This window comes from Pseudophryne corroboree, chromosome 8, assembly GCF_028390025.1.
Source record: "Pseudophryne corroboree isolate aPseCor3 chromosome 8, aPseCor3.hap2, whole genome shotgun sequence".
NCBI lineage: Eukaryota > Metazoa > Chordata > Amphibia > Anura > Myobatrachidae > Pseudophryne > Pseudophryne corroboree.
This window is the reverse complement of record NC_086451.1, coordinates 414,644,156-414,669,306: the sequence shown is the minus strand read 5'-3', so window position 1 is coordinate 414,669,306 and position 25,151 is coordinate 414,644,156. Positions and strand designations below refer to the sequence as shown.

Here is a 25,151-nt window from a genome sequence, read left to right as displayed (position 1 = left end):
CTAGTAACAAGTCTTCCGTAGTAATAAGATCTGTGTACTACCCCTATACGCAGGACAACAAGCTGACTAAAGTGGACTTTTTTCAGGGATTTGCACTATCTACATGTATAGAAATACTGAATGAATCATTTTGCCTCTGATTCCTTATGCAATGTTATAAAATAAAAAATAGATTACGTGACTATGATATAAAACAAAAGATCTCAGAGTCCCCCAAAATAAAAGTTCACCAGGACAGGTTACATTTAACGAAAAAGTTGGTGAAACTGGCACACCTCCTGTATGTGCAAATTAGTCTGGCCATTAGGGTATAACCACCTCAGTCATGAATGTAGATTATTCTTTTTGAATACTATACTACCATTGGAGGGTACTTCCTCTGCAAACAGGCTACATGTATGAAGTGATCTTGTGTGGCAGGAATCCAAAGATCCCTATTTAACACTAGAGAGATGTATTAAACCTTTCAAAGAGCACGCATGGTAAAGTCTCCATAGCAACTAATACGATTATAGCTAGCATTTTATAGAATGGACTTGACAGATGATAGCTAGAAGCTGATTGGATGATCTGCTTTTCCTCTTTAGAAGGTTTGATACATATCTCCAATAGGGGTAAATGTATTGAAGCTTGGAGGGAGATAAAGTACCAATCAGCATCTTACTTTCATTTTAGAGGCTGTGTTTGAGAAAGGCCAGTTAGGAGCTGATTGGTTGGTACTTTATCTCCCTCCAAGCGTTGATACATCACCATCCTAATGCTGCTGCATTCATGTGAATATTAGTTCCGCCCACAAAACATGGCCTTCACTGCATACGTGTAAGGGGGTCACTAAGTGAAATCACCTGACATATTATTCTTAACCCCCTGGCACAAGCACACACTCTTAAACTTGGTGTGTATGAAGGACAATAATGACTGTTAATATTCCTTAAATATTCCCAGGCGAAAGACCAGTCTTCAGAGAAAAGGAAGAGACAAAAAGGTTGAAAGCAAACTGGATTATAAAGGAGATGGGTAGCGTGAATACACAGTGGGGACACAGACAGAGACGGAGAAGGGCAGGGTGCACGTCTAGCTGAAAGACTTTTAGGGAATACAGCTGTGCCACAGAGATATATTCTTACGCCATTTCGTAGTCCTCCGTTTTGGGGCATCTGTTACATATTAGAATAAAAGTATTATTCAGAATCACTTCATACAAAACATAATTTTACTTCTCACTGATCCTCACTCAGCCACTAACCCTCACATGTAAAGAGAGGCCTATTTTAGTGCACATAGGGGGCGTTTCTGGGTGTACAGTGAGATTGTTCATTATTCATCCCTGCTTATACAAACTGGGAGTAAACTGAGGAAACGCCCTCTGTGCTGAGCAAGGCTCAGAGATTTCCGTGTACACTCACTGCTAGTTTTCACACACGGAATTACATAGCAACAGTCAAACTCCTGAGCTTCACACGCGGTGGGTGTCATACTGGGTAATTCCTCACCAGGGGCGTAGTAAGAACTTTATGAGCCCCATAGCAACATTTTGAAGGGATCCCTGTACCAATGCTTCTAGAGAGAAATCTCTCCACAGCAATTGGTAATTTTAGGCCCAAAATAGTGCCCTAGTTAATTTTTTTTTAACTATAGTAGTGCCTTAGTTAAGGTTATGGCCCATAGCAGTACCCTAGTTCACATTATGTCACATTGTAGGGCTTCCACTACAAATTATGCAACACAGTACCCCCAATTCCCATTTTGCCATACAATGTTTCCAGTACACATTATGTAACATTATAATGCCCTCCAGTTCATTTTATACTACACTACAATGAGTAGGTCAAGGGGCATAACTATAAATATTGCAGGCCCCAAGGCAAAAGTGTGTAAGGGCCCCTATGTATCACCCAATGGTTATAAATGTATATAGCCATGTCACTTTAACAGGGAAGGCGGGCTCCTCTCAGCTCTGGGCCCCATAGCATCTGTGACAGGGAAAGTTGGCCCCTCTCAGCTCTGGGCCCCATAGCAGCTGTGACAAGGAAGATGGGCTCCTCTCAGCTATGGGCCCCATATCAGCTGTGACATGGAAGTTGGGCCCCTCTCAGATCTGGGCCCCATAGCAGCCGCACTCCCTGCACCTTTGGTGGCTACGCCCTTCCTCACACATTTCTCGCACATAATACAAGGTTCTCAAACTCGACCCCACACAGTGCATGTTTTGAAGGTCTCCTCACAGAATCACAAGTGAAATAATTAGCTCCACCTGTGGAACTTTTAAAATGTGGCAGTGATTAATTAATACACCTGTGCAATTGCTGGGTTACCTGCAAAACATGCACTGTGTAGGTACCTGAGGACTGAATTTGAGAACCTGTGCTCTAAACCAGTGGCTCTCAACCTCGGTCCTCAAGTACCCCCAACAGTTCATGTTTTCCAGGTCACCTAGCAGTTGAACAGGTGTATTCATTACTCACTGACACATTTTGAAAGACCCACAGGTGGAGCAATTTATTTCACTTGCAATCCTGTGAGAAGACCTGGAAAACATGAACTGTTGGGGGTTCTTGAGAACCGAGGTTGAGAACCACTGCTCTAAACCATTGCTTTCAAAGTATTTCCATGAAGATGGCCACACCCTTGTTTTAAGATTGTGTTCACAGGCCAAACACTGGGTCTATTGTACTTTTATGTCGGCTGGGGGCCATTGGAGACTCCTTACACTAGGCATAAAAGAAAATATAAGAAAGAATTGAAGTGTCTGCAGACTTTTGGAACCATTAAAGTGAGGGTGTCCTTACACTAATACACTGACACTGCACACAGATGTGCACAATGAATGACCCCCAAATATTCCACAGCAGTGAGATTCAGTCACACCAGGGTTCATTCTTATCAGCTAGTGTGTTTAAATAATGCTGGATACACACTATACGATTATCTGTCCAATATTTCTGCTTGGAATGAATATCTGGTAATGTATTGGAGCAAATGACAATCAACCATTTACTCTCAAACACTGGAAAACAGACAAAAATGGACGTTCAGACAAACTGGTTAAATCCATTTAATTTAACCAATTTATCCGAGCAACCATTTTTGCCCATTTTCCGGCTTTTGGGAGCAATTGGATGATTGTCATTTGCCTCCAGACATTACTAGATATTCGCTTCAATCAGAAAAATTGGACAGATGTGTGTATATGTAATAGAGTCCGAGTTTGCTGGAGGTGCGGATTGCCGGACGATCTTGGGAGTTTTTTTTCTAAAGCGGCAATCTTTTACAAACAATGGTTTTGCCTTGTAAACGATTGCCACTTTAAAAAAAACCTCAGAGATTGACAGGCATCCTGCACCTCTGGCAAACTCAAACGGGGCAGATGTATTAAGCCTGGAGAAGTGATAAAGCAGTGATAAGTGCAAGATGATAACGCATCAGCTCATAACTGCCATTTTTCAAACCCATAATGATTGGCTGGTGCGTTATCACCTTATACTTATCACTGCTGCAGGCTTACTACATCTGCCTATTACATGTGCCCCATAATCCTATAGTGTGTATCCAGCTTCAGACTTTAATTCTACACAAGGTGCCTAAATAATGATGGGGTCGATTCTATTCGGCAACTAATGAATAGCGCCGGGAATTAGCTCCCGACGCTATTCAATTCAGCAACTAATTACCTGCAATTGTTGGGAATTCTTCTCTCATCCCCGGGGGATGAGAAGAGAAACCCGACAAAAGTGCTGCCTCGCGGCCGGCGCGAGGCTGATTCTGTCGGGAATCAGCCTCGCGCCGGGGAGTTAAGTCGGAGAATGCCCGTTCTCCCGACAATTCAACCTGTTTTGTCGGCGAGAACGGGCCATCGCCGACGTAACTAGTTGCTGAATTGAATAGCGTCGGGAGCTAATTCCCGGCGCTATTCATTAGTTGCCGAATAGAATCGACCCCGATGAGTATAACCTAGAGGAAGCCGCATACTGGTATAGATATTAGGTATTAGGCCTGATTCTGTATTACGTATCTGGCACAATGCTGGGACTACATTTATCCTGGCGGAAGGACTACGCTGAATATGTCAGAGAAAAGAGAGGCACAGGCTCCAGTCACTCGCTGGTGGAATAACAAGTGATTGATCCTGGAGAGGGGGATGGGGCTGTAATTTAGGAGGTAGCTAATGCGCTTACCTGGGCTAGCTTCATCATCATATGAGCAAAGACATGCAGGAAACCAACCACCGCGTCCCACAGACGACTGTGTGCCAGACTCTGCTGGTTACCAGTGCACGGGCCCTAGGGGAGAGATGGGAAAGTGCATTTTACTGATGTTAGATGACCGCCCTAAGTCATGCAGTTAGTATAGTAGAACAAATACATAGTAATAATAAATGCAAGTATTCAGAACACATGTTAGATAACGTGGTCACCAGAAAAGTTCTGCTGTTTTATATTTTTTTTATATCTTACTTATAATGTGTTTTGGGAAGGGGTCTATGTACCAGCCAATAGGCTCCTAACTCCTAAGGCTTTGTTTGAAAAATGACAGGAGCGGATTGGCTGGTGCTTTATCGCCAGCGACTTTATCGCCATCCAAGGCTTAGTAAATAGACCAGTCACAGGGACTTGTTACAGTGGATCTTCTCAATTAACAAAAGTCCAAGACAAACGTTCTTGTTTTCCCTCTAAGCTTCAACATAATACTATAATGTAAAGAGTTATTTTGAAATTTGAACTAGTTTATATTTTTTATTTACGGAGGAGAATTTTGGCTCACTGCACAGTGCACAGAAGGCGAAGATTGGAGTAAGGCCTTATTAGGTGGCACTTGCTCTTATGGTGCATATATTACATGTGTCCACTATAGAACTTAAACAGCCATCAGCATTATTGAATAACCATACATGTCACCAAGAATTACGCACGTAATTCATTGTTTTGTGAAATTGGTTTTAGAATTACGGGATTGATTACACCTGTTGAATTTACAGCTGCTCTTCTTTTGCACAAGAGGGAACCCATTTGTTTATATGTTACCAAGAAGTTTCTAAAATCAGGGATCAACTTCCAGAGATATAAACAATCCCCTTTGCTCCTGGTCATAAAGGTGTAATCTAGTTTTTCTGTCTTGATGTAGCAACTGCAAAGGGAGCAATCTTCTTACATCAAGTTCCCTCTTACCTGAATATACTCTGTCAGGCTGTTGAACACCTGCTTTGCCACAGACATGGCTTTGGAGAAATTCCTCTTTCCCTGGTCATCAATAATATCCTTTCCTGAATAATACCAGTAGAAGTCACTGATGGATTCCTGGGGTGGGAACGGGATGTCAGGCTTCAGTTGGTAGAATATATAACATGACACTAAGGTAAAGGATCTGTAGGTTCTGCTTTAGAAGTTTACCTGTAGACGCAGGAGATAGTCCACTGTGCAGATGATAATGTTGATGGTTGTGGTGTTTCCAGTCTGGGTGCGCAGATAGTTTTGGAAATCTGAAGGGGAAGAATGTGTTTCTGTCACGTACGGGAAGAAGCTAAAGCTTACACTATCTACTAAAAGGCTTAAATCAAGTAAACACAAACAAATGTCTCCAGGAAACTAGGGCAAGAAACACTTGTAGACACAGAGTGGGGCCTATAATCTAGCACATCATGGAAAGACTGGAGCTCCTCCTTGGGTGGTCTAGATCAGAATTCACATCATTGCTCATAATCTGATGCAGGAACAATATTATTATATCTAGATAGTTAAGCCAATGAGTTGTAATGCCCAAGGCAACTTGTGCCTATCCCATATCATGGTTTTGTTGCTTTGATACTGGACATTATTTTGGGTCAGAATAAAGCCAGCAATCAGGCCTAAACATAATGGGAGAAATGTAATAGGGTGTGAGAATCAGAAAGTGAGAGATTTTGGTAAAACCAGGTTGATTTTGCCGTGTAAGTGATTGCCACTTTAAAAAAAAAAAAAAAAAACAGGAGAATTTTACCAAAATCTCTCACGTTCTGATTCTCACACCCTATTACATTTCCCCCGATAGGTCTGAATGATTACCGTTGAATGCTTGGAAATTGCAGAAAACCAATAGGGTTGTTTGATGTAAATATCAATCCCGTTCAATTGTTTCTACCATCATTCTGATAATTCCATGCATTGAACTGTGCATCATTCTCATACATTATGGTTCATGGCCGTTATCGGACCATCCCTAAGCCCCTCTACAGCCTAATTAGATCATCCTGAATATACTGCGGACTATGGCCAGCATAAATCCCCTAGTTTCATACCGTTATTGTGTCCCTCACAAAGCAGCTGAAGGAAGCGGAAGAGATCCTGGGTGAACTGATCATCTGCCATCACTTTCTCTCCTGGTGTTGGTAAGAAGAGAAAGTGGTGAAAATCAGGAGGACAAAGAGAAAGATGAGTGAGTGAAAGAAGGAGGCTCGGAGGAGGAAAATGCTTAGAGCGAGGAAGCAGAGTGGTGAGGACAAGGAGAGAGACAGAAGGATGCAGATGAATGAAAGAGTACACTAGCAAGAAAATAAGGACACAACAGTAGGAGCTTATGGGGGAGATGTATCAAATCTTCTAAAGAAGTTGACCATACCAATCAAACTTCTTCTATCGTTTATCTAAATCTTGTACATTCTGTTTAGTTGGTAAGGATTGATACATCCCAACCATAGAAGGAAATGTAGGAAAGTAGAACTTAGAAAAAAAAGAAAAAGTTTAGATTGTAAAGAAATATACTTAATGTAAGAAATAGAAGAACATAGAAAGGCCGAGATAGAGATAACACAATGAGAACAAATATAGGGTGCAGATAGAATTATTAGAGTGATAGTTAAACAGATAACAAATAATAATAGTCAAGAGCTGGTATAGGAGGTGTGTTATAGTCCGGCTCGGTGAGAATCACTCAGAAAAGGAAATATTAGTTTCTTCTCAAACTCAATACACTACAAAACAGCAAAAACAGAGCCCATGCAGTTAGTGGGCCAGCAGGTGGTCTGGGCACAGGTGACCCTCACAGGTGTCCCTGCCTTAGCTAAATCTGTCAGCGAGACCTGGGGGCAGATGTCTAAGCCTTGGAGGGTGATAAAATGGAGAGAGATAAACTACCAACCAATCAGCTCCTGTCATTTTTCAAACACAGAATGTGACATGGCAGTTAAGAGCCGCTTGGCCGGTACTTTATTTCCGTTCACTTTATCTCTGCCCAAGACTTAGTACATCTCCCCCCCCCCCCCCCCCCCAGAGTGTAAAGTTCTAGAAGTGTCAGAAATGTACTATACAAAAGCAATGGAATTACACTATCTGGTATTTCTACAAATGATCCTTAAATATAACTCGAAAAAAATCAAACATTGGGGTCTATTCATGAAGCAGTGAAAAGAGTGGAGAAGTGAGCCAGTGGAGAAGTCGGCCATGGCAACCAATCAGCTGCTCCGTATCATTTTATAGAATGCTTTTGATAAATGTTACTTCAATGTTGAATGGTTGCCATGGGCAACTTCTCCACTGGAGTCACCCCACTCTTTTCACTACTTCATGAATAGACCCAATTATGAGAAAAAAATTGTAATTTCAAGTTATTCAAAGAACTTGCTGGGGATGCCAGAGATGACATGCCTGAAGGTCACCTGGAAATAACCCATTAGTAAGCACTGACACCTGAGGCTTGGCGGGAGTCATTAAACGATTAGTTAGGGAAGAGGAACAATGTGCAAGGAAATTAGTTGTGATGGAATCTGCTGAACTAACCCAACCAAAATAAGCTTCTGCGACGGAGCAGAAGTAATCATTAAAGAAATAATGTATTAGACGTGTACATGAATATCTAGTGGTGACATATAGGAGCATGTTTATCACAATCTGCATTATTAATGTTGATGTGATAAATATTCTTTGCCTAAATTTGCATCATAAAAAATTATATTTTCATGCAAATTAAGTATTACGCTCTTGCTGGGAGACGGGCTCTGACATCCCCCATCCCAGGGAAGACCTGGAAGAAGAGTGATAGCTTACGCTGTCACTCTGCTTCCCAATTCGGGTCCATGGCGCATGTGTCAGTGAGGAGGATCCCCCTCCGAAAAATCCCCAATACAATAGCCCATAGGCGAATGCCATCTTCAGGTGGTGTCAGCTACGGGGGCTGAGGTCAATTGGTAAATATATCTGCATAGTAACTCCCTTAGAAACCTATGAGGGCTGCTGTGCCTTCAGAAATGTTCCCCAATGGTAAATTCTGGGGATCCCAAAAAATAATTATTGATAAATAAGCCCCATAGAATGAAACCTATAAACATGAAACATGACATATGTCTGTTGATGTCCTCCTAAAGATCTCCTGTACAGAACTGATCACTGTACTCAAGATGATATCCTACTATGATGTAAACATTGATAGCCGCTAGATCTTCAGGTCCACATAGTACGAATAATACCTAAGATGGGAGCCTGATTTGTAGATACGTATCTCAGCTATTTAGAGTGAGGTATTCAGAGTAACACCTAAGTAAGGCAGATCTCCATCTGCAGCATCTACACTTCGAATAAATGTAGCATGTACAGTTGATGTTAAACACACCCCATATGGTAGGAAGGAACATTCTCTTTTGAGACTTATGTATTATTCCATATGATAATCATTTTCCCTTTTGGGTGGGCTCGGTCAGCAAAGGGAGAGGAAAAGGCGGGTGATAGTGACCTGTTAGTAGAAGCATCGGTGGAGTGAGGTTTAAATGAACATTTACCCTGTTCACGGTTGATGACTGGGAACCAAGGAGGTCAGGGAATGAGAGAGAGGCAGGCGGGAAAGGAGGGGGGCACAATCACAGGTCAGGGAACAGGAAGGAAAAGGTGAATATCATTATTTCAAACACATTAATTGGATGGCGCCAAGAATAAAACAACAGTCCCCTCCCACTCCCCAAACCAGAAACAGGTAGAGAGAGAAAAATAGTTTGTAATACAGAACATATAATTATTTCCTGTGTTTAGCAATGATGTGATTAGAGAAGAGATGGAGAAGTTGGGAAACACAGGTCAGATATAGATGAAAAATCACATTGCAGGTCATTTCAGGTTTACGTTAGCTTGTGATACAATAGTGGCTTATATAAGGAAATGTATATACTGTACAGAAATGAATGGTAAAACCCATTAGTTATAACCATATCAATTAAACATACAAACTAACTGTATATAAAAAAAGGAACTCGTAACATGTAAAAGTTCTGGGATCTTTTAAGTACTGGAGACATTTATCCTAAGCAGAGTTGAACTAAAGGCCCATACACATTAGACGATGTCGCTCTTTGAGCGATGTCGTCTAGTGTTCCCCCTCCCGGGCCGGCCGGTCGGCGGCCGCCTTTACATACTGAGCGATAGGACCGCTCATATCGCCCAGTGACATCACGCCTCCGCCGGCCGTGCATGCAGCTCCTGGACGACAGTCCAGATCGAGAATGCATGCACTGCCGACAGCGACGATCGTTGCCAACCCGCGGGGCCGCGCATCGATCCTCGCTGGCGGCATACACACTTGCCGATAAAATGAGCGACGCCGCTCAGGGAGGGGGAAAATTAGCAACGTCGCTCATTTTATCGGCAAGTGTGTATGGGCCTTAAGACTCTATGGTGACTTTGGCAAGATACAGGACAGAGCCCCTTCTTTTATATTTGTAAAAAAGGGCATAACAAAGCGTAAAAGATGGGATAGAGAAATCTGGGAGGAGCTTAGATGGACTAGAGAAATCTGGGAGGAGCCTAGATGGACTAGAGAAATCTGGGAGGAGCCTAGATGGACTAGAGAAATCTGGGAGGAGCCTAGGTTGCCTAGTGGATGACCCAGCTCCACTATAATAACTATTCATCTGCACACTGGATGTCTGACTATGTCACCTACAGAAGATCAAAGAGCCTAAAGTGGAATATTACAAATGGAGAAATGGTTGAATCAAGTAATGTAGCAAACAATGTACATAATGTAGGGATGCAGTCAGTTTACCTCCAATCAAAATCCCGACACCAATTGACTGATGGTCAAATTCCGACAAGGTCAAAATCCCGATATGGACAAAATACCGACATTTAAAATACCGACAAGGTCAAAATACCGACATGTAAAATGCCGACAGGTCAAAATACCGACACGAGTTTTTCATGATTTTTTTCATTGAAACCGACTTGTTCACACTTTACCATCCCAGTGGACCTGGAGGGGGAATATAATGATGCCCGAAGCATGGCGAGCGCAGCGAGCCATGCGAGGGGACGCGGTACACTTTACATGGCGTCCATGTTGACTTATGTCGACATATACACACAAAAACGCATGTCAGTATTTTGACCTATCGGCATTTTACATGTCGGTATTTTGACCTTGTCAGTATTTTAAATGTCGGTATTTTGTCCATGTCAGGATTTTGACCATCGGTCAATTGGTGTCGGGATTTTGAACATCGGCATTTTGATTGGAGGTATACCGATCCCATAATGTATACTGTACAATGTCTTTAATTATCTCACGTGCTTATGTGTGGTTACTAATCGCATGACGTTGTAGCAGTTACTGTACATAATATATACTGTTCAATGGGCATAATTCAGACTAGATCACTCGCTAGTTTTTTTTTGCAGTGCTGCGAGCAGATAGTCGCCGCCCATAGGGGAGTGTATTTTTACTTTGCAAGTGTGCGATCGCATGTGCAGCCGAGCAGTACAAAAAAACTTTGTGCAGTTTCTGAGTTGCCCAGAACTTACTCAGCCGCTGCGATCACTTCAGCCTGTCCGGGCCCGGAATTAACATCAGACACCCGTCCTGCAAACGCATGAACACGCCTGCGTTTTTTAGTGATGAGCGGGTTCGGTTTCTCGGAAACCGAACCCCCCCGAACTTCACCCTTTTTACACGGGTCCGAGCCATACTCGGATTCTCCCGTATGGCTCGGTTAACCCGAGTGCGCCCGAACGTCGTCATCCCGCTGTCGGATTCTCGCGAGATTCGGATTCTATATAAGCAGCCGCGCGTCGCCGCCATTTTCACTCGTGCATTGGAAATGTTAGGGAGAGGACGTGGCTGGCGTCCTCTCCGTTATTGTTGAACTTGATTGTGCTTTATTGCTTAATTGTGGGGAGGACTGGGGAGCAGCTGTATAATATAGCAGCTGATCAGTGACCACCAGTATACGTTGTCTGCCTGAAAAACACTCCATATCTGTGCTCAGTGTGCTGCTTTATTGTGGGGACTGGGGACCACCAGTATAATATTATATAGGAGGAGTACAGTGCAGAGTTTTGCTGACCAGTGACCACCAGTATATAATATATAGCATTACGGTACAGTAGGCCACTGCTGTACCTACCTCTGTGTCGTCGTTAAGTATACTATCCATCTACATTCTATACCTGTGGTGCATTTTAGTTTTGCAGTTTGCTGACACAGTGACCACCAGTATATATAGCAGTACGGTACGGAAGGCCACTGCTGTACCTACCTCTGTGTCGTCATTAAGTATACTATCCATCTACATTCTATACCTGTGGTGCATTTTAGTTTTGCAGTTTGCTGACACAGTGACCACCAGTATATATAGCAGTACGGTACGGAAGGCCACTGCTGTACCTACCTCTGTGTCGTCATTAAGTATACTATCCATCTACATTCAATACCTGTGGTGCATTTTAGTTTTGCAGTTTGCTGACACAGTGACCACCAGTATATATAGCAGTACGGTACTGAAGGCCACTGCTGTACCTACCTCTGTGTCGTCATTAAGTATACTATCCATCTACATTCTATACCTGTGGTGCATTTTAGTTTTGCAGTTTGCTGACACAGTGACCACCAGTATATATAGCAGTACGGTACGGAAGGCCACTGCTGTACCTACCTCTGTGTCGTCATTAAGTATACTATCCATCTACACTCTATACCTGTGGTGCATTTTAGTTTTGCAGTTTGCTGACACAGTGACCACCAGTATACTATATATAGCAGTACGGTACGGAAGGCCACTGCTGTACCTACCTCTGTGTCGTCATTAAGTATACTATCCATCTACATTCTATACCTGTGGTGCATTTTAGTTTTGCAGTTTGCTGACACAGTGACCACCAGTATATATAGCAGTACGGTACGGAAGGCCACTGCTGTACCTACCTCTGTGTTGTCATTAAGTATACTATCCATCTACATTCTATACCTGTGGTGCATTTTAGTTTTGCAGTTTGCTGACACAGTGACCACCAGTATATATAGCAGTACGGTACGGAAGGCCACTGCTGTACCTACCTCTGTGTCGTCAAGTATACTATCCATCTACATTCTATACCTGTGGTGCATTTTAGTTTTGCAGTTTGCTGACACAGTGACCACCAGTATACTATATATAGCAGTACGGTACGGAAGGCCACTGCTGTACCTACCTCTGTGTCGTCATTAAGTATACTATCCATCTACATTCTATACCTGTGGTGCATTTTAGTTTTGCAGTTTGCTGACACAGTGACCACCAGTATATATAGCAGTACGGTACGGAAGGCCACTGCTGTACCTACCTCTGTGTTGTCATTAAGTATACTATCCATCTACATTCTATACCTGTGGTGCATTTTAGTTTTGCAGTTTGCTGACACAGTGACCACCAGTATATATAGCAGTACGGTACGGAAGGCCACTGCTGTACCTACCTCTGTGTCGTCAAGTATACTATCCATCTACACTCTATACCTGTGGTGCATTTTAGTTTTGCAGTTTGCTGACACAGTGACCACCAGTATACTATATATAGCAGTACGGTACGGAAGGCCACTGCTGTACCTACCTCTGTGTCGTCATTAAGTATACTATCCATCTACATTCTATACCTGTGGTGCATTTTAGTTTTGCAGTTTGCTGACACAGTGACCACCAGTATATATAGCAGTACGGTACGGAAGGCCACTGCTGTACCTACCTCTGTGTTGTCATTAAGTATACTATCCATCTACATTCTATACCTGTGGTGCATTTTAGTTTTGCAGTTTGCTGACACAGTGACCACCAGTATATATAGCAGTACGGTACGGAAGGCCACTGCTGTACCTACCTCTGTGTCATCAAGTATACTATCCATCTACATTCTATACCTGTGGTGCATTTTAGTTTTGCAGTTTGCTGACACAGTGACCACCAGTATACTATATATAGCAGTACGGTACGGAAGGCCACTGCTGTACCTACCTCTGTGTCGTCATTAAGTATACTATCCATCTACATTCTATACCTGTGGTGCATTTTAGTTTTGCAGTTTGCTGACACAGTGACCACCAGTATATATAGCAGTACGGTACGGAAGGCCACTGCTGTACCTACCTCTGTGTCGTCAAGTATACTATCCATCTACATTCTATACCTGTGGTGCATTTTAGTTGTGCGCAGTATATATAGTAGTAGGCCATTGCTATTGATACTGGCATATAATTCCACACATTAAAAAATGGAGAACAAAAATGTGGAGGTTAAAATAGGGAAAGATCAAGATCCACTTCCACCTCCTGCTGAAGCTGCTGCCACTAGTCATGGCCGAGATGATGAAATGCCATCAACGTCGTCTGCCAAGGCCGATGCCCAATGTCATAGTAGAGAGCATGTAAAATCCAAAAAACTAAAGTTCAGTAAAATGACCCAAAAATCAAAATTGAAAGCGTCTGATGAGAAGCGTAAACTTGCCAATATGCCATTTACGACACGGAGTGGCAAGGAACGGCTGAGGCCCTGGCCTATGTTCATGGCTAGTGGTTCAGATTCACATGAGGATGGAAGCACTCATCCTCTCGCTAGAAAAATGAAAAGACTTAAGCTGGCAAAAGCACAGCAAAGAACTGTGCGTTCTTCTAAATCAGAAATCCCCAAGGAGAGTCCAATTGTGTCGGTTGCGATGCCTGACCTTCCCAACACTGGACGGGAAGAGCTTGCGCCTTCCACCATTTGCACGCCCCCTGCAAGTGCTGGAAGGAGCACCCGCAGTCCAGTTCCTGATAGTCAAATTGAAGATGTCACTGTTGAAGTACACCAGGATGAGGATATGGGTGTTGCTGGGGAGGAAATTGACAAGGAGGATTCTGATGGTGAGGTGGTTTGTTTAAATCAGGCACCCGGGGGGACACCTGTTGTCCGTGGGATGAATAGGGCCATTGACATGCCTGGTCAAAATACAAAAAAAATCAGCTCTTCGGTGTGGAATTATTTCAACACAAATGCGGACAACAGGTGTCAAGCCGTGTGTTGCCTTTGTCAAGCTGTAATAAGTAGGGGTAAGGACGTTAACCACCTCGGAACATCCTCCCTTATACGTCACCTGCAGCGCATTCATCATAAGTCAGTGACAAGTTCAAAAACTTTGGATGACAGCGGAAGCAGTTCACTGACCACTAAATCCCTTCCTCTTGTAACCAAGCTCCTGCAAACCACACCACCAACTCCCTCAGTGTCAATTTCCTCCTTACCCAGGAAAGCCAATAGTCCTGCAGGCCATGTCACTGGCAAGTCTGACGAGTCCTCTCTTGCCTGGGATTCCTCCGATGCATCCTTGAGTGTAACGCCTACTGCTGCTGGCGCTGCTGTTGTTGCTGCTGGGAGTCGATCGTCATCCCAGAGGGGAAGTCGGAAGACCACTTGTACTACTTCCAGTAAGCAATTGACTGTCCAACAGTCCTTTGCGAGGAAGATGAAATATCACAGCAGTCATCCTGCTGCAAAGCAGATAACTCAGGCCTTGGCAGCCTGGGCGGTGAGAAACGTGGTTCCGGTATCCACCGTTAATTCAGAGGCAACTAGAGACTTGATTGAGGTACTGTGTCCCCGGTACCAAATACCATCTAGGATCCATTTCTCTAGGCAGGCGATACCGAAAATGTACACAGACGTCAGAAAAAGAGTCACCAGTGTCCTAAAAAATGCAGTTGTACCCAATGTCCACTTAACCACGGACATGTGGACAAGTGGAGCAGGGCAGACTCAGGACTATATGACTGTGACAGCCCACTGGGTAGATGTATTGCCTCCCGCAGCAAGAACAGCAGCGGCGGCACCAGTAGCAGCATCTCGCAAACGCCAACTCGTTCCAAGGCAGGCTACGCTTTGTATCACCGCTTTCCAGAAGAGGCACACAGCTGACAACCTCTTACGGAAACTGAGGAAGATCATCGCAGAATGGCTTACCCCAATTGGACTCTCCTGGGGATTTGTGACATCGGACAACGCCAGCAATATTGTGCGTGCATTACATCTGGGCAAATTCCAGCACGTCCCATGTTTTGCACTTACATTGAATTTGGTGGTGCAGAATTATTTTAAAAACGACAGGGGCGTGCAAGAGATGCTGTCGGTGGCCCGAAGAATTGCGGGCCACTTTCGGCATTCAGCCACCGCGTACAGAAGACTGGAGCACCACCAAACAATCCTGAACCTGCCCTGCCATCTTCTGAAGCAAGAGGTGGTAACGAGGTGGAATTCAACCCTCTATATGCTTCAGAGGATGGAGGAGCAGCAAAAGGCCATTCAAGCCTATACATCTGCCCACAATATAGGCAAAGGAGGGGGAATGCACCTGACTCAAGCGCAGTGGAGAATGATTTCAACGTTGTGCAAGGTTCTGCAACCCTTTGAACTTGCCACACGTGAAGTCAGTTCAGACACTGCCAGCCTGAGTCAGGTCATTCCCCTCATCAGGCTTTTGCAGAAGAAGCTGGAGACATTGAAGGAGGAGCTAAAACAGAGCGATTCCGCTAGGCATGTGGGACTTGTGGATGGAGCCCTTAATTCGCTTAACCAGGATTCACGGGTGGTCAATCTGTTGAAATCAGAGCACTACATTTTGGCCACCGTGCTCGATCCTAGATTTAAAACCTACGTTGTATCTCTCTTTCCGGCAGACACAAGTCTGCAGAGGTTCAAAGACCTGCTGGTGAGAAAATTGTCAAGTCAAGCGGAACGTGACCCGTCAACATCTCCTCCTTCACATTCTCCCGCAACTGGGGGTGCGAGGAAAAGGCTAAGTTTCCGAGCCCACCCGCTGGCGGGGATGCAGGGCAGTCTGGAGCGACTGCTGACATCTGGTCCAGACTAAAGGACCTGCCAACGATTACTGACATGTCGTCTACTGTCACTGCATATGATTCTCTCACCATTGAAAGAATGGTGGAGGATTATATGAGTGACCGCATCCAAGTAGGCACGTCAGACAGTCCGTACGTATACTGGCAGGAAAAAGAGGCAATTTGGAGGCCCTTGCACAAACTGGCTTTATTCTACCTAAGTTGCCCTCCCTCCAGTGTGTACTCCGAAAGAGTGTTTAGTGCAGCCGCTCACCTTGTCAGCAATCGGCGTACGAGGTTACTTCCAGAAAATGTGGAGAAGATGATGTTCATCAAAATGAATTATAATCAATTCCTCCGTGGAGATATTCACCAGCAATTGCCTCCAGAAAGTACACAGGGATCTGAGATGGTGGATTCCAGTGAGGACGAATTAATAATCTGTGAGGAGGGGGATGTACACAGTGAAAGGGGTGAGGAATCGGAGGATGATGATGAGGAGGACATCTTGCCTCTGTAGAGCCAGTTTGTGCAAGGAGAGATTGATTGCTTCTTTTTTGGTGGGGGCCCAAACCAACCAGTCATTTCAGTCACAGTCGTGTGGCAAACCCTGTCGCTGAAATGATGGGTTCGTTAAAGTGTGCATGTCCTGTTTATACAACAATTCCATCTTGCACCTCTTTTTTCTTTCATTTTTCTTTGCATCATGTGCTGTTTGGGGACAATTTTTTTGAAGTGCCATCCTGTCTGACACTGCAGTGCCACTCCTAGATGGGCCAGGTGTTTGTGTCGGCCACTTGTGTCGCTTAGCTTAGTCACACAGCGACCTTGGTGCGCCTCTTTTTTTCTTTGCATCATGTGCTGTTTGGGGACAATTTTTTTGAAGTGCCATCCTGTCTGACACTGCAGTGCCACTCCTAGATGGGCCAGGTGTTTGTGTCGGCCACTTGTATCGCTTAGCTTAGTCACACAGCGACCTTGGTGCGCCTCTTTTTTTCTTTGCATCATGTGCTGTTTGGGGACAATTTTTTTGAAGTGCCATCCTGTCTGACACTGCAGTGCCACTCCTAGATGGGCCAGGTGTTTGTGTCGGCCACTTGTGTCGCTTAGCTTAGTCACACAGTGACCTTGGTGCGCCTCTTTTTTTCTTTGCATCATGTGCTGTTTGGGGACAATTTTTTTGAAGTGCCATCCTGTCTGACACTGCAGTGCCACTCCTAGATGGGCCAGGTGTTTGTGTCGGCCACTTGTGTCGCTTAGCTTAGCCATCCAGCGACCTCGGTGCAAATTTTAGGACTAAAAATAATAGTGTGAGGTGTTCAGAATAGACTGGAAATTAGTGGAAATTATGGTTATTGAGGTTAATAATACTATGGGATCAAAATGACCCCCACATTCTATGATTTAAGCTGTTTTTTAGTTTTTTTTTTTTAAAAACACCCGAATCCAAAACACACCCGAATCCGACAAAAAAATTTCGGTGAGGTTTTGCCAAAACGCGTCCGAATCCAAAACACGGCCGCGGAATCGAATCCAAAACCAAAACACAAAACCCGAAAAATGTCCGGTGCACATCACTAGCGTTTTTACAACCATTCCCAGAAAACGGTCAGTTGACACCCACAAACGCCTTCTTCCTGTCAATCTCCTTTCCAGTCTCCGGCTGTGCGAATGGATTCTTCGTACAATCCATCGCACAGCAATGATCTGCTTTGTACCCGTGCGAGGTGCCTGCGCATTGCGTTGCATACGCATGCGTAGTTCTGACCTGATCGCAGCGCAGTGCCAAAACCTAGCGAGCGATCAGGTCTGAATGACCCCCAATGTCAATTCTCTCACGTGCTTATGTGTGGTTACTAATCGTGTGACGTAATGCAGTTACAAATTAGTTTCCTGGTTTACATCCGTGCATCCAAATGTAATAGGACTAATACACCCCCTGTCAGTGTCCTTATGCAATGCAGTACCCTGGGGGTAGGTTATTAAGGTGTATAGTATATAGTATTGTACAAGCTCTTCTGAGACTAATGCAAATTAATAAGCACTGAATAAGACTACCGTGCACAGTGCGTTATTATATATTGAAAAGGAATAATAGTACTAGAGTCTATAGAGATTTACAAAATGGGATAGGGCCCCAAAAATGTGCTGCTAGGCGACGATTGGACAGGACTACTGTAAGAGTACTTTCTATCTATCTATCTATCTATCTATATACACACATATAATATATATATATATATATATATATATATATACACAGTATACACACACACACATCCTGTTGGTATTGCACAATGCTATATTTCCTTTACATTCTTTCTCAATGCCAGATAATAGTGGTGGCGGAATCATAATGTAATGCTGACTCTCTGTGTCAGAGTCCTGTTTGTACTCACTTGTCCCATCTTCTGTCACCATGCCGAGTCCTTCTGCCTTATTCTGACGCTCAAAAGCATTCAGGTCCAGGACGCTGCTCAAAAAAGTCACATATTATAGGTGAAGTTATAACTACAGGTAACTTATGAGTTGATTGATAATTAATAATGCTTCATTAAAGAATACAGTCTTGCCTAAATGAAGTCTCTTTCGGCTTAAAATAATACATATACAGTATACACAGTATACCAAGAGAACCGTCCTCACCTGCAGGTCTGCATCAGGGCCTGCACACTCTGGAAAAAGCCAACTTCCCTCTTGTCCTTTAGGTAATCTAACATTTTCTGCAGAAGGAACGGAGAATAGGAAAAGTGAGAACTTTACATTCAGAGGGGCATATGTATCAAAGCTTGGAAAGAGATAAGGTACCAACCAATCAGCTCCTTACTGCCACGTTGCAGGCTGTGTTTGAAAAATGACCGTTAGGGGCTGATTGGTTGGTATTTTATCTCTCTCCGAGGTTTGATACATCAGAAGAATCTTTTTTACGTTTACCACTACTCCCCATATGTCTGAGCACTGATCTCTGCACCAGTAACTTTACAATTACCAGCACTTGTGTCTACGCTTCCAGGTATCCGGTCTTTAGGTCGACCACTCTTAGGTTGACAGTCATTAGGTCGACCACTATTGGTTGACATGCATTAGGTCGACATGGTATTTAGGTCGACCTGATCAGTAGGTCCACACGGCAAATGTTGACACATGAAAAGGTCGACATGAGTTTTCTAAATAAATAAAAATCATTTTTAAAACTTTTTCTTACTTTACGATCCTCATGGACTATGATTGGGAATAGGAACCTTGCCCGAAGCATGCAAGGGGACATGGTGCACTAATTGGGGTTCCGCTCACTTTACGAAGAAAATGACAAACAACAAACAAAACCGAATGTCGAGCTTTTTCCACGTCAACCTTTTTCTGTGTCGACCCCATGACCACGTCAACCTACTTCAGGTGTCGACCTACTCACTGTCGATAAATAGTGGTCGACCCAGTGACTGTTGACCTAGTTAGGGTTGACCCAATGAACCACACCCACGCTTCCATTATGCCAAATTTGTACAAAACTGAGCTGAACATCTGGTGATATTTTAATATTTGGGATAACCTTTTATACTTCAGAATAAAGGTTTTGGAGACCAAGGGGATATGTGTAATACCCAAGTGAGTTGCGGGAAGCCACGTGATGCTGCCGATTTAGCCAGTAGATTTAAAGCAGCATTCTTTTTTAACCACTTAACTGACGATTTTTTTCCCAAAAAACCGTTCAGAAATTGTTGTTTTTTTAAATGCGTGAATTAGGTGAAGAACATGAATTTAATTGAAGAACATGAATTTAAATGATTTTAGTTTTTGATTTAAAAAAAAATATATATTTTTTTTACAAAACATTGAAACATCGATCGGGAACATTGCGACCATCGGAATATAGGTAACATTGCGACCATCGCGACTTTAGTTTTTAGAACCCGGCCAGCTGCCAGGTACGCAGGGGGGGGTCTGGGTGTGGCTTGGGGGCGATGATTTACACTTACCAGTGGCTACTATTGTCTGCAGCCGCTGGGGGTGGGGGATCCTGCCGTGCTGACCAATCAGCAATGATCGGCAGCACAGCAACACTGGGGGCTGGAAGGCAGAGGGACCTTCCGATCCCTCTGAGAGCAGCGGCGGAGGGAAGTTTCCCTTCTCTGCCGCTGCGAACACAGTTTATCTGACTGGTCGCATCCTGTACGACCAGGTCAGATAACGAACTGGCTGGTGTGGTCACATCTGATGCGACCATGCCAGGCAAGTGGTTAAAGGCATTTATAAATGATAACTAGAATCTGATTATTTGTTATGGGCAACATCTACACTTGTCCTCTTTAGAAGGTTTAAAACATCTCCCCCTGCGTGTCTGATACAAAAAGCCTCACACTGGCCGATATCTTACCTGCTGGACCTCCGAGTTACCCCCATTAAGGATAGAAATTCCCAGCTTGAGCGTTGAGGAGACCATGGACCCCGGCTCACCTGTGAAAGAAAGCTACTCATGAGCAGAGTAAGACAGACACCTGACCCAGCACGGAGAATATCTCCTGCCGCTAATTCTTATCCTGGTGCCTGACTGCTCCCCTCTCACCTTTACATGCACTAATCATCTGCAGGACCATCTCTGCGGCACCACGGTTATGGAGACGAGACTGCTGGTACAGCAGCTTCTGCTTCTCCTTCTCTTTCTCCTGTGAGCAGAGGAGGCAGCTGGTTAATAGGGATGTTGAAGAGGCAAATCTGACAAGGTGCTAAAAACTATTTGATAAAGTAGGCTTAGGCTGATTTGGAAGTTTACCTGGAATCACAAGGTTGAATTATAAAGATCTATCATCAACTTTTAAGAATGTACACATTGTGCGTTATATTGCATTACCTATGACTGAGCAGAGTGACATGGAAATGGTGGCAAGAGATGAGGAAATCTAAAAGAATAACAAAAGAGAAGAACATACTTCAAATGTAAGTTCAGTTTCCTCTTCCTCATCAGCGGGGGCTTTCCCTTCCTCCTCCATGTGACAACTCTGGGTGGGATCAAGAAGAGTATCATCATTTAGAAAGTTAAGTTACCAAAATTCATATACTATACCCTAGGTGAGATGTTACAGGTGATATATACAGTATAGTGATACAGGTTGAGTATCCCATATCCAAATATTCCGAAATACGGAATATTCCGAAATACGGACTTTTTTGAGTGAGAGTGAGATAGTGAAACCTTTGTTTTTTGATGACTCAATGTACACAAACTTTGTTTAATACCCAAAGTTATTAAAAATATTGTATTAAATGACCTTCAGGCTGTGTGTATAAGGTGTATATGAAACATAAATGAATTGTGTGCTTAGACTTGGGTCCCATCACCATGATATCTCATTATGGTATGCAATTATTCCAAAATACGGAAAAATCCGATATCCAAAATACCTCTGGTCCCAAGCATTTTAGATAAGGGATACTCAACCTGTATCACTACCTTTACGTGTCCTGGTGACCTGGTGTATACAGTGATATCATTACCTTTCTGCGTCCTGGTGTATACGACTATTCGCTATACTCTAGGTGACATGTTACCAGTGATGTATACAGTGATATCACTACCTCTCTGCATCCTGAAGATCTGGTGTATAGGACTGATCACTATACTGTAGGTGACATGTTACCAGTGATGTATACAGTGATATCACTACCTCTGTGTCCTGGTGATCTGGTGTATAGGACTGATCACTATACTCTAGGTGACATGTTACCAGTGATGTATACAGTGATATCACTACCTCTCTGTGTCCTGGTGATCTGGTGTATAGGACTGATCACTATACTCTAGGTGACATGTTACCAGTGATGTATACAGGGATATCACTACCTCGCTGCGTCCTGGTGATCTGGTGTATAGGACTGATCACTATACTGTAGGTGACATGTTACCAGTGATATATACAGTGATATCACTACCTCTGTGTCCTGGTGATCTGGTGTATAGGACTGATCACTATACTCTAGGTGACACATGTTACCAGTGATGTATACAGTGATATCACTACCTCTCTGTGTCCTTGTGATCTGGTGTATAGGACTGATCACTATACTGTAGGTGACATGTTATCAGTGATATATACAGTGATATCACTACCTCTCTGTGTCCTGGTGATCTGGTGTATAGGACTGATCACTATACTGCAGGTGACCTGTTACCAGTGATGTATACAGTGATATCACTACCTCTCTGTATCCTGGTGATGTGGTGTATAGGACTGATCACTGTACTCTAGGTGACCTGTTACTAGTGATGTATACAGTGATATCACTACCTCTCTGTGTCCTGGTGATCTGGTGTATAGGACTGATCACTATACTCTAGGTGACATGTTACCAGTGATGTATACAGTGATATCACTACCTCTCTGTGTCCTGGTGATCTGGTGTATAGGACTGATCACTATACTCTAGGTGACATGTTACCAGTGATGTATACAGTGATATCACTACCTCTCTGTGTCCTGGTGATCTGGTGTATAGGACTGATCACTATACTCTAGGTGACATGTTACTAGTGATGTATACAGTGATATCACTACCTCTCTGCGTCCTGGTGATCTGGTGTATAGGACTGATCACTATACTCTAGGTGACATGTTACCAGTGATGTATACAGTGATATCACTACCTCTCTGTGTCCTGGTGATCTGGTGTATAGGACTGATCACTATACTCTAGGTGACATGTTACCAGTGATGTATACAGTGATATCACTACCTCTGTGTCCTGGTGATCTGGTGTATAGGACTGATCACTATACTGCAGGTGAGATGTTACCAGTGATGTATACAGTGATATCACTACCTCTCTGTGTCCTGGTGATCTGGTGTATAGGACTGATCACTATACTCTAGGTGACATGTTACCAGTGATGTATACAGTGATATCACTACCTCTCTGTGTCCTGGTGATCTGGTGTATAGGACTGATCACTATACTCTAGGTGACACATGTTACCAGTGATGTATACAGTGATATCACTACCTCGCTGTGTCCTGGTGATCTGGTGTATAGGACTGATCACTATACTCTAGGTGACATGTTACCAGTGATGTATACAGTGATATCACTACCTCTCTGTGATCTGGTGTATAGGACTGATCACTATACTCTAGGTGACATGTTACCAGTGATGTATACAGTGATATCACTACCTCTCTGTGTCCTTGTGATCTGGTGTATAGGACTGATCACTATACTGTAGGTGACATGTTACCAGTGATGTATACAGTGATATCACTACCTCTCTGTGTCCTTGTGATCTGGTGTATAGGACTGGTCACTATACTGTAGGTGACATGTTACCAGTGATGTATACAGTGATATCACTACCTCTCTGCGTCCTGGTGATCTGGTGTATAGGACTGATCACTATACTCTAGGTGACGTTACCAGTGATGTATACAGTGATATCACTACCTCTCTGTGTCCTTGTGATCTGGTGTATAGGACTGATCACTATACTGTAGGTGACACATGTTATCAGTGATATATACAGTGATATCACTACCTCTCTGTGTCCTGGTGATCTGGTGTATAGGACTGATCACTATACTCTAGGTGACATGTTACCAGTGATGTATACAGTGATATCACTACCTCTCTGTGTCCTGGTGATCTGGTGTATAGGACTGATCACTATACTGCAGGTGAGATGTTACCAGTGATGCATACAGTGATATCACTACCTCTCTGTGTCCTGGTGATCTGGTGTATAGGACTGATCACTGTACTCTAGGTGACATGTTACCAGTGATGTATACAGTGATATCACTACCTCTCTGTGTCCTGGTGATCTGGTGTATAGGACTGATCACTATACTGCAGGTGACATGTTACTAGTGATGTATACAGTGATATCACTACCTCGCTGCGTCCTGGTGATCTGGTGTATAGGACTGATCACTATACTGCAGGTGAGATGTTACCAGTGATGTATACAGTGATATCACTACCTCGCTGCTTCCTGGTGATCTGATGCATACTGTAGATCTGATCACTATACTTTAAATGGCCTCCTACTAGTAACATACTGTTTGAGGTGATATCCCCTTTTTGTCTATAAGGATGTCTGTTATATACAATGGACTATTATATTAAGTTCCTCATTGAAAATAATTGTAATTAATACAATTTATAATGTTCTTCAGTTACAATACCATACCATACAATACAATATATATGTAATTTTTCTTTCATATATAATAATAATAATATACATTGTATTTTATGCCTTACCTTTGCCATGATATCCGCATATGCCATGTACAAGTAGTCTTCATCCAGTTTACTGCGGAGGAATGATTTATGTAAGTAGCTTGGACTTTGGAAAGGTCTATTCCATAGATGAATAAGGAGTCAGATCACTCACCTCTTCTCTGTCAGGGCCGTTCTGCTGAAATGCAGGATAAGCTGGTGCAGGGGATCTGGCTTTTTCTCTTCTTCTTCCTCCTCTTCCTCCTCTGTTTCTCCGGGTTTCTATGTAACAATCGCACAACCATTAACAGCCGCAAGACTATCTATTGCATACAATTGATTTGCTTATTGTCATCAGCCCTCTTCCAGTATTAAAAACAAATGGGAAAGTGTCTAAAGCACAGTATTTTCTTTCATGTACACAAAATGTGACAGCAGTTCTAGTTACACAATTGTGTTACAGGTAGGATGACAAAAAACATAAAAATATATTGATTATTATGTATTATTATCCTCAAAGTTAGTTATATAGAATCAGTGCACACATGGTTCATTGATATATTGACACGGGGGCCCTGGTGAAAACCTGTACTAGATTCTGCCCTGTCTTCTGGAGGGATGTAGTCATGTGACCAGTAGTCAGGAGGCCGACGGTCACATAACCACCCCCTACATCCCGCTCCCTCACTATCCTGACGGTCAGCATGCCGACCAACAGGGACTTTTCCCACTCGTGGATATCCACGACACCCATAGAGTGGGAAGGTCACCACCAAGCCTGCAAGGGCTTGATGCACTCGCCACTCTCCGCCGGGATTACGGCGGCGGTATGAGACCGCCGGTCACGCATACCACACCCCATCTGAATCATCT

The 25,151-nt window shown here is 43.5% G+C and overlaps 1 protein-coding gene across 11 annotated transcripts in view; it reads right to left on the bottom strand.

Moving 5' to 3' along the window:
• RYR1 (ryanodine receptor 1) overlaps nt 1-25,151 on the bottom strand; it is a 247,739-nt gene that overhangs the window by 45,364 nt on the left and 177,224 nt on the right. For 4 of the 11 annotated variants that reach the window (XR_010183151.1, XM_063937896.1, XM_063937897.1 and 1 more), the window contains 13 exons: nt 24,454-24,560; nt 24,321-24,372; nt 20,999-21,067; nt 20,635-20,734; nt 20,446-20,525; nt 18,717-18,793; nt 18,470-18,543; nt 8,744-8,761; nt 6,272-6,352; nt 5,388-5,476; nt 5,166-5,294; nt 4,176-4,280; nt 1,128-1,157 (listed from right to left, as the gene is read on the bottom strand). Coding sequence is in view for 10 of the 11 variants with exons in the window: in XM_063937896.1 (XP_063793966.1) it covers nt 1,128-1,157; nt 4,176-4,280; nt 5,166-5,294; nt 5,388-5,476; nt 6,272-6,352; nt 8,744-8,761; nt 18,470-18,543; nt 18,717-18,793; nt 20,446-20,525; nt 20,635-20,734; nt 20,999-21,067; nt 24,321-24,372; nt 24,454-24,560 (1,011 nt within the window). In the remaining variant the exon portion in view is untranslated. The remainder of the gene's footprint in view (nt 1-1,127; nt 1,158-4,175; nt 4,281-5,165; nt 5,295-5,387; nt 5,477-6,271; nt 6,353-8,743; nt 8,762-18,469; nt 18,544-18,716; nt 18,794-20,445; nt 20,526-20,634; nt 20,735-20,998; nt 21,068-24,320; nt 24,373-24,453; nt 24,561-25,151) is intronic. The other 7 variants (XM_063937900.1, XM_063937901.1, XM_063937905.1 and 4 more) reach the window with 3 other exon arrangements.